Source organism: Sus scrofa, chromosome 12, assembly GCF_000003025.6.
Source record: "Sus scrofa isolate TJ Tabasco breed Duroc chromosome 12, Sscrofa11.1, whole genome shotgun sequence".
Classification (NCBI taxonomy): domain Eukaryota; kingdom Metazoa; phylum Chordata; class Mammalia; order Artiodactyla; family Suidae; genus Sus; species Sus scrofa.
The window spans coordinates 47,154,764-47,169,849 of NC_010454.4; the positions used below are offsets into that span (position 1 = coordinate 47,154,764).

General features: G+C 46.1%; 1 protein-coding gene across 3 annotated transcripts in view; it reads left to right on the forward strand.

Moving 5' to 3' along the window:
- Positions 1 to 15,086, forward strand: part of VPS53 (VPS53, GARP complex subunit) — a 149,421-nt gene that overhangs the window by 13,015 nt on the left and 121,320 nt on the right. For 2 of the 3 annotated variants that reach the window (XM_003131813.4, XM_021067533.1), the window contains exons 3-4: positions 3,948 to 3,997; positions 5,908 to 5,974. In XM_003131813.4, the coding sequence (XP_003131861.1) occupies positions 3,948 to 3,997; positions 5,908 to 5,974 (117 nt within the window). The remainder of the gene's footprint in view (positions 1 to 3,947; positions 3,998 to 5,907; positions 5,975 to 15,086) is intronic. The other variant, XM_021067534.1, reaches the window with a different exon arrangement.

Consider the following 15,086-nt stretch of genomic DNA (forward strand, 5'->3'; position numbering starts at 1 on the left):
TGTTTTTTAAAGCAATGGGTTCCAGCAGAGATAGGCAAGGCAAGAACTGTTACGCCCATTTTGCATCGGAGGAAATAGAAACTCAGAGAGGTTACCCTCGAACCTTCCAGCAAGTTGGCAGTGGCAGAGTCGTGCCAAGCCCAGGGCTTCTGGCAGCTCAGCTCTGTTACCACAGCAGTGATTTCGACCCAGTCTGGTTTTGAAATGACAGACTTGGCAGTGGATTCCTGGATGAAAATAACTTCTTTGCTGAGATGCATCTTTCCCTCAGTCTCTCTATGGTTTCTGAAAATTCTCAGTGACCTTTGGTTTTGTCAGAACCAGAGACCAGAGGCGAACAGCCCCATTTGACACCTCAAACGCTGTGACCTGGTTCTCCCCCCCCACACACACACACAAAGGAAATTTTTTTTTTTTTTTTGTCTTTTTGCCATTTCTTGGGCCACTCCCTCGGCATATGGAGGTTCCCAGGCTAGGGGTCGAATCGGAGCTGTAGCCCCCTGCCTACGCCAGAGCCACAGCAACATGGGATCCGAGCCGCGTCTGCAACCTATACCACAGCTCAGGGCAATGCCAGATGTCAATCCACTGAGCAAGGGCAGGGATCGAACCCGCAACCTCATGGTTCCTAGTCGGATTCGTTAACCACTGCGCCACGACAGGAACTCCGGAAATGTTTTAATACATATTATTAATACATTCATTTTATTTTATTATTTAAAAATGTATTTGATTGAGGTAGCATTGGTTTATAATATCCTGTTTCACGTGTGTCACATGATGTTTCTGCTTCTGTGTGCTCTTCGCGGTGCTGTGCTCGCCACCACAGTTGGTTTCTGTCTGGCTCCCTAGAGCTGCTCCCCTTTACCTGTTTCACGCCCCCCCCCCCCAATCCCCTTCCCCTTTCCCTGCTGGTAACCATTGCTCTGTTCTCTGTAGCTACCTGTTTGGGTTTGGTTTGTTCATTTATCTTGGCTTTTGCTTGCTTGGTTTTGTTTTGTTTTGTTTTGTTTATATTTCACATGTGAGTGACATAATACAGTCTTTGTGTTTCTCCATCTGACTTCATTCACTTATCCTAATAACCTCAAGGTCCATCCACCTCGTGGTAAATGGCAAGATTTCGTCTTGTTTTGTATGACCCAGTTCTCTTACCTCTCTTCCTGCCAGCACGGGCTGCCAGAAGCAATTTATTTATTTTTATTTTGTTTAAAAACTTTTTTTAGTGTAATCAGTTTACTGTGTTCTCTCCATTTCTGCTGTACAGCATGGTGACCCAGGATACATATGTATGCGTTCTTTTTCTCACATTGTCCTCCGTCATGTTCCATCACAAGTGATTAGATATAGTTCCCTGTGCTGTACAGCAGGATCTCATTGCTTGTTCACCTAGAAGCAATTTATAAGCAAAGCCTGCATCACCCCAATTCTTCCTGTGGTAAAATATCTTTTGGGAGAGAGAAAGAGGACTGATAAAATTATATTTTGAAAACTTGTGACAATGGTGCTATAAAATTGTACCATCTCTAGTCCATTAGGTGGCACCCTTTCCTCATAGTTTCTGCTCACTGACTTGGTACTAGTCTGCTTTTACTGTCATTGTCTTAAAAATAGAAATAACTTTATTATAATTGTAATTGCAATTCATTGTCAATACAGAGCAGTTGAAATACTCGTAGGCAAAAAAAGAGAAAATCTTAAAGTCCCTCCTTTTCAGGAGTTGCCATTGTAGCTTAGCAGGTTAAGGATCCAGTGTTGTCTTTGTGAGGATGTGGGTTTGAATCCTGGCCTCACTCAGTGGGTTAAGGATCTGGCTTTGCCTCAAGCTACAGTGTAGGTCACAGATGCTGCTTGGATCCAGCGCTGCTGTGGCTATGGCTGTGGCCAGCAGCTGCAGCTCTGATTCGACCCTTGGCCCAGGAACTTCCATATGCCATAGGTGCAGCTGTAAAAGGAAAATTTTTAAATTCCTTCTTTGGGAGTTCCTATCATGGCTCAGTGGTTAACAAATCTGACTAGGAACCATGAGGTTGCAGGTTCGATCACTGGCCTCGCTTGGTGGGTTAAGGATCTGGTGTTGCCGTGAACTGTGGTGTAGGTGGCAGAGGTGGCTTGGATCTGGTGTTGCTGTGGCTGTGGTGTAGTCCGGCAGCTGCAGCTCCTATTCGACCCCTAGCCTGGGAACCTCCATATGCTGTGGGAGTGGCCCTAGAAAAGGCAAAAAGACAAAAAAAAAAAAAAAGTTCCTTCTTTTCATAAATTACAAGTGATTTCATAGATTTGCTACTGATTTCATAGGTTACCGCTACTATCCATCTACTAATGTTTATCCTTCATACTTTTTGCTAATAGACGTAGACACTTAGAAAAAAATAGATTTATTTATTGATTGGTGTATAACATAATATGGAGGAATACACAAATCAAGTGTACAGCTTGATGAATTTTCACCATGTGAATATAGCCATATCACCACCAATCAGACCAAAGAATAAAACATTAATAAAACCTCTTCTCATGGCCCGTTCCTTGTCCCTCCTAGTCACTACCTCCTCAGAGTTCTCCTGGCTTCTGACACAAGAGAATAGTTTTACTCGCTTTTGAACTATATAAACAGAATCATAACAGTACATGCTCTTGTTTCTGTTGTGTATGTAACATCATGTTAGTAAGATTCATCCATGTTGTTGTGCATTATAATCATTGTTTCATTTTTGTGGCCATGAGAATTTTGTTGTATGAATTTGCCCCGATCCTTTATACCAGAAGTCAGCAAATTTCCTATAAAGGGCTGGATAGTAATTTTAGGCTTTGTGGGTTATTCAGTCTCTGCTGCAACTACTCAGCTCTGTCTTTGTGACTCAAAGGCAGCTGTAGATAACATGTAAATGAATGGGCATAGCTGGTTTTTTTTTTCTTCTGTCTTTTCTAGGGCCACACCTGTGGCATATGGAGGTTCCCAGGCTAGGGGTTTAATTGGAGCTGTAGCCACTGGCCTCCACCACAGCCACAGGCACAGCCACACCAGATCCGAGCTGTGTCTGCGACCTACAGCACAGCTCACAGCATTGCCAGATCCTTAACCCACTGAGCGAGGCCAGGGATCGAACCTGCAACATCGTGGTTCCTAGTCAGATTCATTAGCCACTGAGCCACGTGGGGAACTCCCATAGCTGTTTTCTAATAAACTTTATTTACAAAAATAGATTCCAGGCAAGATTTTGTAGTTGTTCCCAACTACTGCTGTTACTTTTTTTTAAAAAAGTAAAAATTGGGAGTTCCCCTTCTGGCTCAGTGGTTAACAAACCTGACTAGTATCCATGAGGATGAGGGTTCGATCCCTGACCTTGCTTAGTGGGTTAAGGATCCAGCGTTGCCATGAGCTGTGGTGTAGGTTGCAAACAGGGCTTGGATCTGGCGTTGCTGTGGCTCTGGCATAGGCCGGCAGCTACAGCTCCGATTAGACTCCTAGCCTGGGAACCTCCATATGCCGTGGGTGCGGCGCTGCAAAAAAAAAAAAGAAGAAAAAAAAAAGGTAAAAATTGTATCATATGGAGTTCCCGTTGTGGCGCAGTGGTTAACGAATCCGACTAGGAACCATAAGGTTGCGGGTTCGGTCCCTGCCCTTGCTCAGTGGGTTAACGATCCGGCGTTGCCGTGAGCTGTGGTGTAGGTTGCAGACGCGGCTCGGATCCCGAGTTGCTGTGGCTCTGGCGTAGGCCGGTGGCTACAGCTCCGATTCAACCCCTGGCCTGGGAACCTCCATATGCCGAGGGAGCGGCCCAAAGAAATAGCAAAAAGACCAAAAAAAAAAAAAAAAAAAAATTGTATCATATGTATGATTAGTTTTGAGATGTCATCAATAACCATTATAGCTTGTTATTTCTCTGTGAAAAAGTAATTCCAGGAAGTGAAGTAATAGATGCCCTTTGCCTTTTTTATTGTAGTCTCTGGCAAACATTGACGAAGTCGTGAACAAAATTAGACTGAAAATAAGGTAAGTAATACTGTGGTATTACTAATAATTAATGAAAAGTATGCTATTCATTTAGTTAATCATGTTCTGGGTCACACTTAACCATGAGAACACTAAAATCTCAAGTTTGCCATAGATGATAATTTTTTAAAAGGCAGTTCTTTTATCTGGATTTCCATTTGAGCCTTATGACAAAGAACTTGACTCTTTGATCAGTCTTCAGTTATTTCTTTTTTAAAAACAGAAGGAATCTGTAACAGCCTGTTTCAAAACATTGATTATAAAAGGAGGTAAAAGCATTTCTGGCCTTTTTTTTGTCCTTTTAGGGCTGCACCTGCGGCATAGGTTCCCAGGCTAGTGGTCCAGTCGGAGCCCCAGCTGCCGGCCTGCGCCGCAGCCACATCTGCCATATTTTTAAGGGCCTCATTTCCCTAGTGGATTCGTGCCCCCCCGCCCCCGGGTTCCCAAGGCTCACCTGTGAAGATGGGCTTTATTTGTATCCTGTGGCCACATACCAGCTAGCAGCGTGGTCAGATGTGCTGGTTGGCCTGAACAGTGGCCCAGGAATAAACACAGTGATGGATTTAGGAAGTCTGCTGTGGTCGTCAGGTATCCTTCCTGCCGCATAGCCTTTTTTCTGGTTTATCCACGTCTGAATTTCCAGTTTTGACATATGGTAGATACTCAAAGTTTGTTCATTGTAATTATTATTGTTATGGTTGGTGTCATTACTTTAAATATAGTGATTTTTTTTTTAAGTTTTGATGAGAAGAAGACTTCATTTTTTATTTTTATTTTTTTTGGTCTTTTGTCCTTTTAGGGCCGCACCTGAGGCATATGGAGGTTCCCAGGCTAGGGGTCTACGCTGGAACCACAGCAATGCCAGATCCGGGGTACGTCTGCGATGTACACCACAGCTCACGGCAACGCCGGGTCCTTAACCCACTGAGCAAGGCCAGGGATCGAACCCACAACCTCACGGTTCCTAGTCAGATTCATTTCCGCTGCGCCACGACGGGAACTCTGAGAGGCCTTCATTGTGAATCCAAGAGATGATTTATTTATTCTTTGTCCCCCCCCCTTGACAACCTTTGGGTTTTTAGGTAAAGACCTCTGCCATCAGGGTTTTGTTTCGTTGGGTACCTGAAACGCTGCAAAGCAGGCTGTTCATTGTTTCGGCTGACTTTAGCTATGAAAATCTTAGTAGAGACCACTAAGTAAGTGTCTGGGGTTTCCCCAGAGAATGAAAATTCCCCGATGATCCAAAAATCACTCGTGAGCCAGTTGCTTTCAGCTTTCTCCCGTCGTACTGCTAATGGATTCTTCAAAATGAAAAATGAAATCGACGACTACAGGTTTCTCTGTTTGAGGTGCCCCTGGATGGCCCCTGTTAAGCTTCAGGAGAAAGTGGAAATGGAGGCCACGGATCTGCCTCCTGCGAGCAGGGCCCAGGGGGCGAAGCAGTCATGACAGGGATGCCTGGCTCCTCATCCCGTTTAAGGTTCCTGGGGACAGTACTGAGGAAGGGTTTTGTGTGGGATAATTTGAATTCTCTGGCTTGTTCCCATCAAGTTTCAGCAACTTTGTCATTTCCGGCTTGCTCCATGGAAAAAAAAAAAAAAAACCTAAAAGTTATATTGGTCCTTTTGAGCAGCTCTGAACGTTCGGTGATAATAGCCTTTAAAAACAAAACAAACAAAGATGCCTCATCAGTCTGTGCTAGGAGTTGACTTATCGCCCTGCTGTTGCTGCCCCCTCACTGGGATCCAGGGCTTCAGTCTTCTTGTATAACAGCCAACTGCTTTGTTTTCTTTCTGAACAAGTAGCTGCATTCTGCAGAAATTGGTGGATAAGTTCCTGACCTTTTTTCTCTTGGTCAACCTAGAATCGAGACTGTCTTAATGGTTTGTATCCTTTAACTTGTCCGCTAGGAGACTGGATGACAATATTCGAACTGTCGTAAGAGGTCAGACAAATGTGGGGCAGGACGGCAGGCAGGTGAGTAACTCATTCCTGCATGTGAACTGTACCCTCTGATTTCTTCAGGACCCCACAACCAAATGACCAGAATACTGATCTGCCTGCTTATAGAGCTCTTTCTTGGTGGTCTGTCTCATACACAGCGGGAAACTTGCAGGGCTTGTCCCCCTAGGAGCAGGTGTAGGCTGCTCAGACCAGCCCTGAGCTGTCACTCAGGGTCACTTGGACCAGAGGCATATATTGTAGCAGAGCTCGCCCAGGGCCAGGGTGAAATGCACGCCGAAATGAGAAAAATGGTTTCCTTCTCTTTCTCCTGAGTGTTGGATGTCTCTGAGTTCTCTTTTATTTTGTGTATTGTGGCTAAACAAGGTTGCTGCTTTTACCTACCAGCTAGGTTGTTGAGATTTTGATATTACTTCTGTTAGCATAAAAAAAAAACAGCAATAATGTGTGTATCAAAAGGCATTGTTGGAGTTCCCCTTGTGGCTCAGCGGTAACAAACCTGACTAGTATCCACGAGGATGCAGGTTCGATCCCTGGCCTTGCTCAGTGGGTTAAGAATACGGCATGGCCTGGCCGTGAGCTGTGGTGTAGGTTGCAGATGTGGCTTGGATCCTGTGTTGCTGTGGCTGTGGTGCAGACAGGCAGCTGTAGCTCCAGTTCCACCCCTGGCCTGGGAACTTCCACATGCTGCAGCCAAAAAAGAAAAAAAAAAGAACCGTCCTATGATCCAGTGGTTCTGCTTCTGGGTAAATACTCAAGAGACATGAAAGCAGGGTCTTAGAGAGATATATGTACCCCATATTCATAGCAGCATTATTCACAATAGCTAAAAATGTGGCAGTGACTCAGGTGTCCATTGATAGGTGAATGGATAAGCAAAGTGTGGTGTATGCATACAGCAGAGTATTATTCAGCCTTAAAAAGGAAGGAGATTCGGCGTTCCCATTGTAGCGCAGCGGTTAACGAATCCGACTGGGAACCATGAGGTTGCAGGTTTGATCCCTGGCCAGCGGCCCTAGAAAAGGCAAAAAGCCAAAAAATATATAAAATAAACAAATACGAAGGAAGGAGATTCTGCATTGTGCTACAGTCTGGATGAGCCCTGAGGGCATGATGCTAAGTGAAATAAGCCAGTCACAAACAGACAAATATCAGATGATTCCATTTATGCGAGGTGCTTAGAAGGCTGTGAAAATCATCAAGGCATGAAGGGTAATAATGGTGTTGCTGGGGGCTGGGAGAGAACGGGGAGTTAGTGTTCAGTAGGTATAGAGTTTCAGTTTTACCAGATGAAAAGAATTTATAGGGATGGGTGACGGTGATGGTTGCACAACAGTGTCAGTGAAACTGCTCAATAAAACATGGTTAAGATGGCTGGACTGGTGCAGGTTTGACCCCTGGCCCAGGAACTTCCACATGCCATGGGTATGGCCAAAAGAAAAAAAAATGGTTAAAGTGGTAAGTTTTCTGTGTAGTTGACCTCAATCAGATTTGTTTAAAAGCAAGATGAAAATAGAGTTGATTATCTTGAACAACAACAAAAAAGAAAATAGTAGTACCCTGACACAGCTCTACTTCTTCATACCTAGTTTGCCCAGCAGGTCACGGTAGGTGCATTTCAAAGTGGTGTAGTTCTTCCGGGGGTCTAGCTGCGGAGGGCTGTCGGGAGGCAGGAGGAGGGGGAGGAGGGATTCTTCAGTGATTGAGGGGCCAGATGTTATCTGTTAACCACCTTCCTTTTCGTTTGGATTCTCGTCTTCCGCTTAGACATCGTATTTCAGAATTGCTCTCATGACAGAAATGCTGAGCATGCCTAGCGTAGCCGCCTCCTCCGACAGTGTCTGGCCCTCCCTCCTCAACGCCAACTGAGGTTGGTTGTGCGCCTTTCAATTCTGTTATTTGTCCTCTTTAACCTTATTTTATACAGCCCATTTCTTCAACTGTTCATTATGCTGCCCAAATTTGGGGGGTCCGGCGTGTAACCCTCTGATCTCTCATACTCCTCTTTCCTCTGGCAGCTCACCGGTGTTACGAGTCTCTTTCTTTTTCTCTTACATTTTTAGTTTTAACCACTTCCCTCTTTTCCGTCCATTTGATGACTCTTTTCCATCTTACTCATCCTCTTCCGTCGGCCACTTTGTAAGTAGTCTGCCATCTTCCACGTCGTCATCACCCGTGTTTGCGTGTAGACATAGTGGTTTCTAAAGCTCATCCTATTTCCTGGTCCTTATTGCTCGGATTTTTGTCCGTTTAGGTTTCTCCCTCGAAGCATGGCTTCCCTGGGGTGAGGCCCCTGTAAGTAGAGCCCTTAGACACAGTAGAGTCACAGCCCGCCAGCCCTCCAGCCTCACTCTGCTTTTGAACTTTGCTGTCTCTGTCTGGTCACATCATCTGCCTCTTCAGAAACCCCAGTGGCCTCTGCCTACTAATTTTTAATTTATTTTTATCTGCTTAATTATTTTTGTCTTTTTAGGGCAGTGCCCGAGGCATGTGGAAGTTCCCAGGCTAAGGGTCACATCGGAGCTGCAGCTGCTGGCCTGCACCACAGCCACAGCAACGTAGAATCCGAGCCACCCCTGTGACCTGTGCCACAGCCTGAAGCAGCACTGGATCCTTAACCCCACTGAGTGAGGCCAGGGATTGAACCCACATCTTCATGGTTACTAGTCAGGTTCTTAACCCGCTGAGCCACAACGGGAACTCCCTCTGTCAACTAATTTAAAGTTCCTTCGCATGGTCTTCAAGGCCTGTGGCCACCTTTCCAATTTTGTCTCCTGCTGGGATCCATCTGCAGTGAAAGCTCAGTGCTCAGCACGCGTGCCCTCTGCTGTCTGGACCTGTGCTTACATTCTTCTTTTTGCCTGAACTGCTTTCTCTCCTCTTTCTCTTCTGGTGGCTTCATTTCATAGTCTTACCCAGCTCAAATACTACTTGTTTTGTGAAATTTTCTTTTCGGCTCATCTGGATACATCAGAGGAATCTGAATTTGGTCCTCTTGGAACCCATCTGGTCCACTCCTCTCATTTTATGCCTGAGAAGATCGATCCCACTATCTGTCAGTTAGAGGGAAATTCTTCCTGCCCACAGACTCCCACAGCCCGGTGCTTGTGCTTTTCACGTGGCCTTCGTGATCTCCTGTGACTTCCTGGGCACACATCTCATCCCTTCGACCGGTATCTAAGCTCCTTGAAACAAAAACTCTCTCTTCTTCCTCTTCGAACTTCTCAGAATACATAGTTTACCTGCAGTAACATCTTATTCAACTATATTGACTGGTCTGTGGGAGATTATTTATTAGTTGTAAATAAACAAAAGCTCTTTACTGTAGAACGTCATTTTGACCAGTGTGTGTCCCTTTAAAGTTCTTTCAAGCGTGACGTGTGTGACTGGTCCTCACTCACTACCGGGGGAAGGAGTAGCACTACTGTGTAGTGTGTTTCTGCCTGTCATCAGAAAGGCTCACTAGAAGCCGCGAAGTACTTCAGAGAGTCTCAGGTCGTCAAGATCCCGGGAATGTGGACTGATTCGTGGGGACTTTTTGTCGAGTCATCCTGAGTAGAGAGGTATCTTTCACTTACTTGTGTTTTAACCGCGGTCGCAGCGCTGGAGAGTCCGGCCCAGAACCAGCCAGGCTGCGGGACGTCGGCCCCCTCCACCTTCGCGAAGTCCTGGCGTACGGGTTGCTGCAGCAGGCAGGTCGTATTTCAGAGAGCAAGACCACATTTTCAGGAATGTTTAGATCGCATTTCAGTCTGTGATGGAATCTTGTGTTCGTCTCCTTAGCTTCCAGACGGAAAGGAAGCCCAGAAGAAGTAATTGCTTTTCCTGTCATCCCCTCCATCTGTCTTTTCCAGCAGTTCGTAACGCAAGCTGAAGCAGAGGCTTTTTTTCCAGGGAGCTTTTGCGTCCCATCCTGGTCAACTCCCGGGAGTGAGAGGCCTGCTGTCCAGCCCCGCTGGCCGGTGGTTTGCTGAAGAGAGACTGTTGGACTGGCACGGACTGGGGAGAGTTACGGATGTTCCAAAATACCGAGTTTTATGGGTCAGGAGGCCCCAGGTTCCCCTTTTCCCTGGAAGGGAGGAAAGTTTACTTTGAGAACTTGTTTCCGAAGCTTCTGGAGAACACTCAGAAGGAGAGCAGTAACACAGACAGAAGGAAGTTTTCCTTTTATACACGTCTCCTTGACTGTGTGCGCCCAGAAAAGATACGCTTTGTAATCTGTGTGAAGAAGGGGCAAGAGTCGACTGCTCATTCATGGCGTTTTAAAAGACTTCTCTTGAGTGGGAAAGTTCTTTTTGGAAAGGGGTGTTTCTGACTCAGAAATTATTTGTGGAGAGGGAGTGATTTAGAAATTGAAGACTCGATGATGCAGTTTCTTTAGTTTCCTGAAATTTCTGAATTAGCCGCTGCCTCGTCAGCGCTCTGCTGCACACTGGGAAGAGCTTCCCATGCTGCCCGCCTCCTGCGTGGGCGACCTTGACGTGGTCCAGTCTGTGACCTCTTCTAACCAGACTCTGATGCGCACATGAAGGTCATACAGCACAGAATTCGCCCCATTTTTATCTGCTGAAATCATCAGGCAAAAGCTTTAATTAAATGCCCACATGTTTGAAACTTTGTGAATAAGATGAGTCAATTCAGTACGTACAGGAGCCATAGGCTTTGAAACTGACTTAGGGAGCCTTCCCAAGAATTAAATTGCACAGCTTGAGTGTACGAAGAAAGAGAGGTGGATGGAGGAGTGGGTTAGAAGAAGAGAAGGTTGGCATGTGGAATTTCAAGAGTGGCCAGACCTTGACCAATTCCTAGTGAGCTCACGGAGAATTGCCAAGGAGGGATCAGTCGCTAGGCTTTGGTCTGTCTCCGGAACGGAGCTTGGCTATAATGTAGCAGTTCCATCAGAGCAAGAGCGAGGTTTGGGACGGGAAGAGAATTATTGTTGCCGTCTTTAGCTCTGCTCACTAAAACTGTGCTTTGGAAGAAGCTTTAGGTAACTGTAGCACAACCTTCCACCCGGTTCAGGAATCCTTTTCTCTGACACCTTTGGCATTTCATTACTCCGCTTCCGCTTAGATGCTTGCAGCACTGGGGAGCTCACTACTTTGCTGTGCCACGGGACCATCTCTACCAGTTTTGTGCAGGGTTTTTTTTTTTTTCCTTTCTGGGGCCACACCTGTGGCGTATGGAGGTTCCCAGGCTAGAGGTTGAATCGGAGTTACAGCTGCCGGCCGATGCCACAGCCACAGCAGATCCAAGCTGTGTCTGTGACCTACACCACAGCTCACGGCAGCGCCGGATCCTTAACCCACCAAGCGAGGCCAGGGATCTAATCCACAACCTCATGGTTCCTAGACGGATTCATTTCGGCTGCACCACGACGGGAACTCCCAGTTTTGTACAGTTTTAATCGCAAGAAACTTCTTTGTTATGCTGAGCTGAAATAGTAAAATAGACCTCACTGTAACTTCTCATTGATCTTAGTTCTGCCAGCTGGACAAGTGTAAACCTAATCCATTTTCCTTATTATAGCTTCTAAAATTAAAAATGGATATTATGTTCCTTTCTGAGTGCTCCTTTTCTTAGGCTGACCATTCTTAGTTTCTTCAGCTTTATGATATGATTTCCAGACCCTTTATTATCGCCCTTGCCTTGCAGTTTGTCAGCAAGCCGCCTGGCCACGAGGAGACAGGCTGTGTGAACACCCAGAGACAGTGTACCTCCTTGTGCCAGACTGAGCTTGTTAACTTGGGAACTGGGAGTTCGGGGTGGGGGTGGGGGTCTTTCAACTCTCAGAAATTAAATGTCAGTTTCTATTTAGATAGACATATGTCTGGGAATGCAGGAAGCCCTATGATTTTTCTAGAGTCCCTCAGGATTCTGTGACTCTTCAGAAGTTAAGGACCACTGGTCTAGACCCTCTTCTTCCATTAGTATGGATTGGGTGAAATTTTTGGCTGCTGTATCACACTGTTGGCCTCTGTTGAGCTGTCAGTATCTGAAACCCCTGGTCACAAGGTGCAAGCAGATGTCCACAGAGCTAAGACAGAGTGACCTGACCGTCTTCAGCAGGCAGCATGCCTCCGTGTGAATCCATCAGGGAAGCGGATGCCCTGGCGAAAGGGGACAGCCACCCTTCTTTCCTCACCAACTGTTGTCCTGTCTGAACACAGACATGGAGTTGCCAGATCTATCCGTTTTTCAAGAGAAGCCGGAAACCCGGATTTTTACGTGCCTCTCCCAATGTTTAAATGTTGGCTTATGTTGTTCACAAACACGGCAAAGGCCAAACAGAACACATCTGCCGGCCAACAGTTTGCAGTAGCTGCAATATTTTTTTTTTCATACGAACTGCTTTTAAACTCTTGCCCCTTCTGTTTGTTTAAGGGCCTCTGAAATTAAGTGCTGGACTTGATGTGTCTCCCCCTTGGTTGCATCTTGCCAGTTTTGCCCAATTGTTCCAGCCCACTGAGATCTTTTTGAGTCCTGAGGACCTTCCCGTTTCTCATGAGCAGATTTGCCAGACGGGCCTTCTGTGGCTTCATGCCAGTTGCAGATGAAAGAATTGACCGGGATGGGTTCAGTGCCATGTGGCTTGCCATTAAAGACATCTCATTTTTTTTTTCTTCTTATCCTCATTTTATTATAAAGGGCCAAAGGATTTTTTTTTCTGTCCTCGGGATCTGTCCAGGGCCATGTTTTGTGGTTTTTCCATGTCTTCATTTTCCTCAGAAAAGGAGGTTTATCATCCTTGCCTTCTTCTCTTTACATAGCGATGTCGTAAAGGTTTATTATCTAAATCAGCAAAGCAGGTTGCCTTCCAAGGAGAAGGTGTTCTTAATTGTTCATCCTCAAAATTAGCATATCACCTACTTAGGCCTTAGAGCAAAAATAACTGTGCCCCAAGACCCTGACCTAGGTAGATGGTGGAACTTCATAGCATAGCATCGATCTTCATCCAGTGGGATTATCATTTATAATTGTCAGCTCTCTGCAGGATGGCTTGAATTCGTCCCCTCTGTCATTTCAAATATATTCTTTCACCGTCTCTTTGGGAGGAAAATGAAGCCCATTCATGGAAGAAAATAAATGGCGCTTAGTAGTAAAGGGACCATAAATAGTTTGGGGAGGAAAAAAAAAAAAGGCAGCTTTCATTTGCTTCCTCCTACTGACACATACTAAATCTTTTTTTTTATTTTTATTTTTTTTTGTCTTTTCTAGGGCCGCTGCCTCGGCATATGGAGGTTCCCAAGCTAGGGGTCTAATTGGAGCTGCAGCCGCCGGCCTAGGCCAGAGCCACAGCAACATGGGATCCGAGCCACATCCACGACCTACACCACAGTTCACGGCAATGCCGGATCCTTAACCCCCGGAGCAAGGCCAGGGATCAAACCCGCAACCTCATGGTTCCTAGTCGGATTTGTTAACCACAGCGCCACAACGGGAACGCTGACACATATTAAATCGAAAGAAGCTGAGTTTTTTAAAGGGTAGAGTCAGGAGTTCCCTGGTGGCATAGTGGTTAAAGGACCTGGCATTGTCACAGCAGTGACTGGGATCCCTGCAGTCTTATGGGTTCAGTCCCTGGCCCAGGGACTGCCACATGCTGTGGACATGGCCTAAATAAATAAATAAATAAAATGTAGTCTCAGATTTTTCCATTAGTGACCAAGGCATTTTTTTGTGTGGGTCAGATTTTTTGACTTGTATTTTTCAGAGTGTCTGTTGACAACACTGAACTTCAGAAGTTACCAGGGTGTGAGAATGACCGGGATATGCAGAAAGCCCGTGATGCAGTGGGGCAGTGCTGGAGCTGGATTGTAGTTGAGTCTTCTGCAGGGGCCCATGTCCCTGGTTTTGACTGGGGCTGTCTGCCATTCTCCAACCAGGATTTCTTACACCTGGTGCAGAGGTCACGGTTGGCTTGTCTTTTTTTGCCAGGCTGTATCCAAGTACATGGGTCCAGTTCTGCTACTTCTGAAGCACTGTTGACTGTAGTTGAGACAAGGACTCAGAGTGTCCCATATCTAGTGCGACAGGGACCAGGCTCAGTCTTACCACCATCCTTCATCTGGTTTATTGCTCATGAGCCTTTGTAGAGCTTTTGGGCAGAATGACATATCTGCTGCATATTGGAGCCTTTTGCCACTTGTCCTCGAAAGTCTCTCATTTTTAGTCAATCTGCAAGAATACAAACAGCTCTCTTCTCTGGCCTCTTTGTATGGACCTGAGCATTTTATTTGAATTCTCTAAGGATTAGCAATATCCCTAATGTAACATTAGATGGCAGCCTAGTCAAATGAAAAAGCCAGAGCTTTGGATTTCAGTTTTGGCTCATGCTGCTATCTGTGTGACCTTGTGCAAATTACTTAACTTCTCTGAGCCCCAGTTTCTTTGTCTGGGACATGGAGATGATAATACCTATGTCAGGGTGGTAGGAAGGAGAGTTGATTGTTTTAAAATATTGAGCTCCAAGTCAGGCTCCGCCGTGTTCAGTAAATGGCAGTAATTCTGCTGCTGCTGACTCGGAAGTAACCCACTGGACTATCCATGTTGCTGAACCTGTGCATCCACACACGTCTCAAGCTCCTGTGGCTTTTCCATCACATCCTCTCCTCTCTGTCCCTACTGTCCTGCTTTACAGCACCTGTAGGTTTCCTTGCTCTGAAAGCCTCCCTGCTGTTCCCGGGAATGAAAACCAGAGCACAGATTACCCTGGTGCGGATCTTTGCATCGGAAGTGATGAATGGCTCTGTTCTCTTGTCCTGTCCTTAAGAGCTACGTCAGATGTTTGCCAGGGCTGCCTCTCTCAGAGGTTCAAAGCTTTTGAGAGGTGGGCTGGAGTAAGGGTGAGGGTGTGAGGGCTTCATGCCTTTTCCACAAGCACCCGTTAATTCCCTGCTGCACATCTGCGCCTCGGAGGGAGGCTGCTTCTGGTCTTGCACTCTGCCTGCGGGTTTCCTCACAGTCCAGGTCTTGGGAGGGAGCCTGAGAGGGGTGCAAACTACTGCGTGTCTAGTTCCCAGAGGCTCTGTGCCATTGCGCTAGCCCCACACTAGCCCCTTAGCAATTTGCTGAAAATCATAGTTGATTCCTTCCTGTCTGTATGGATAGCAGTCCCCTGGTCCTC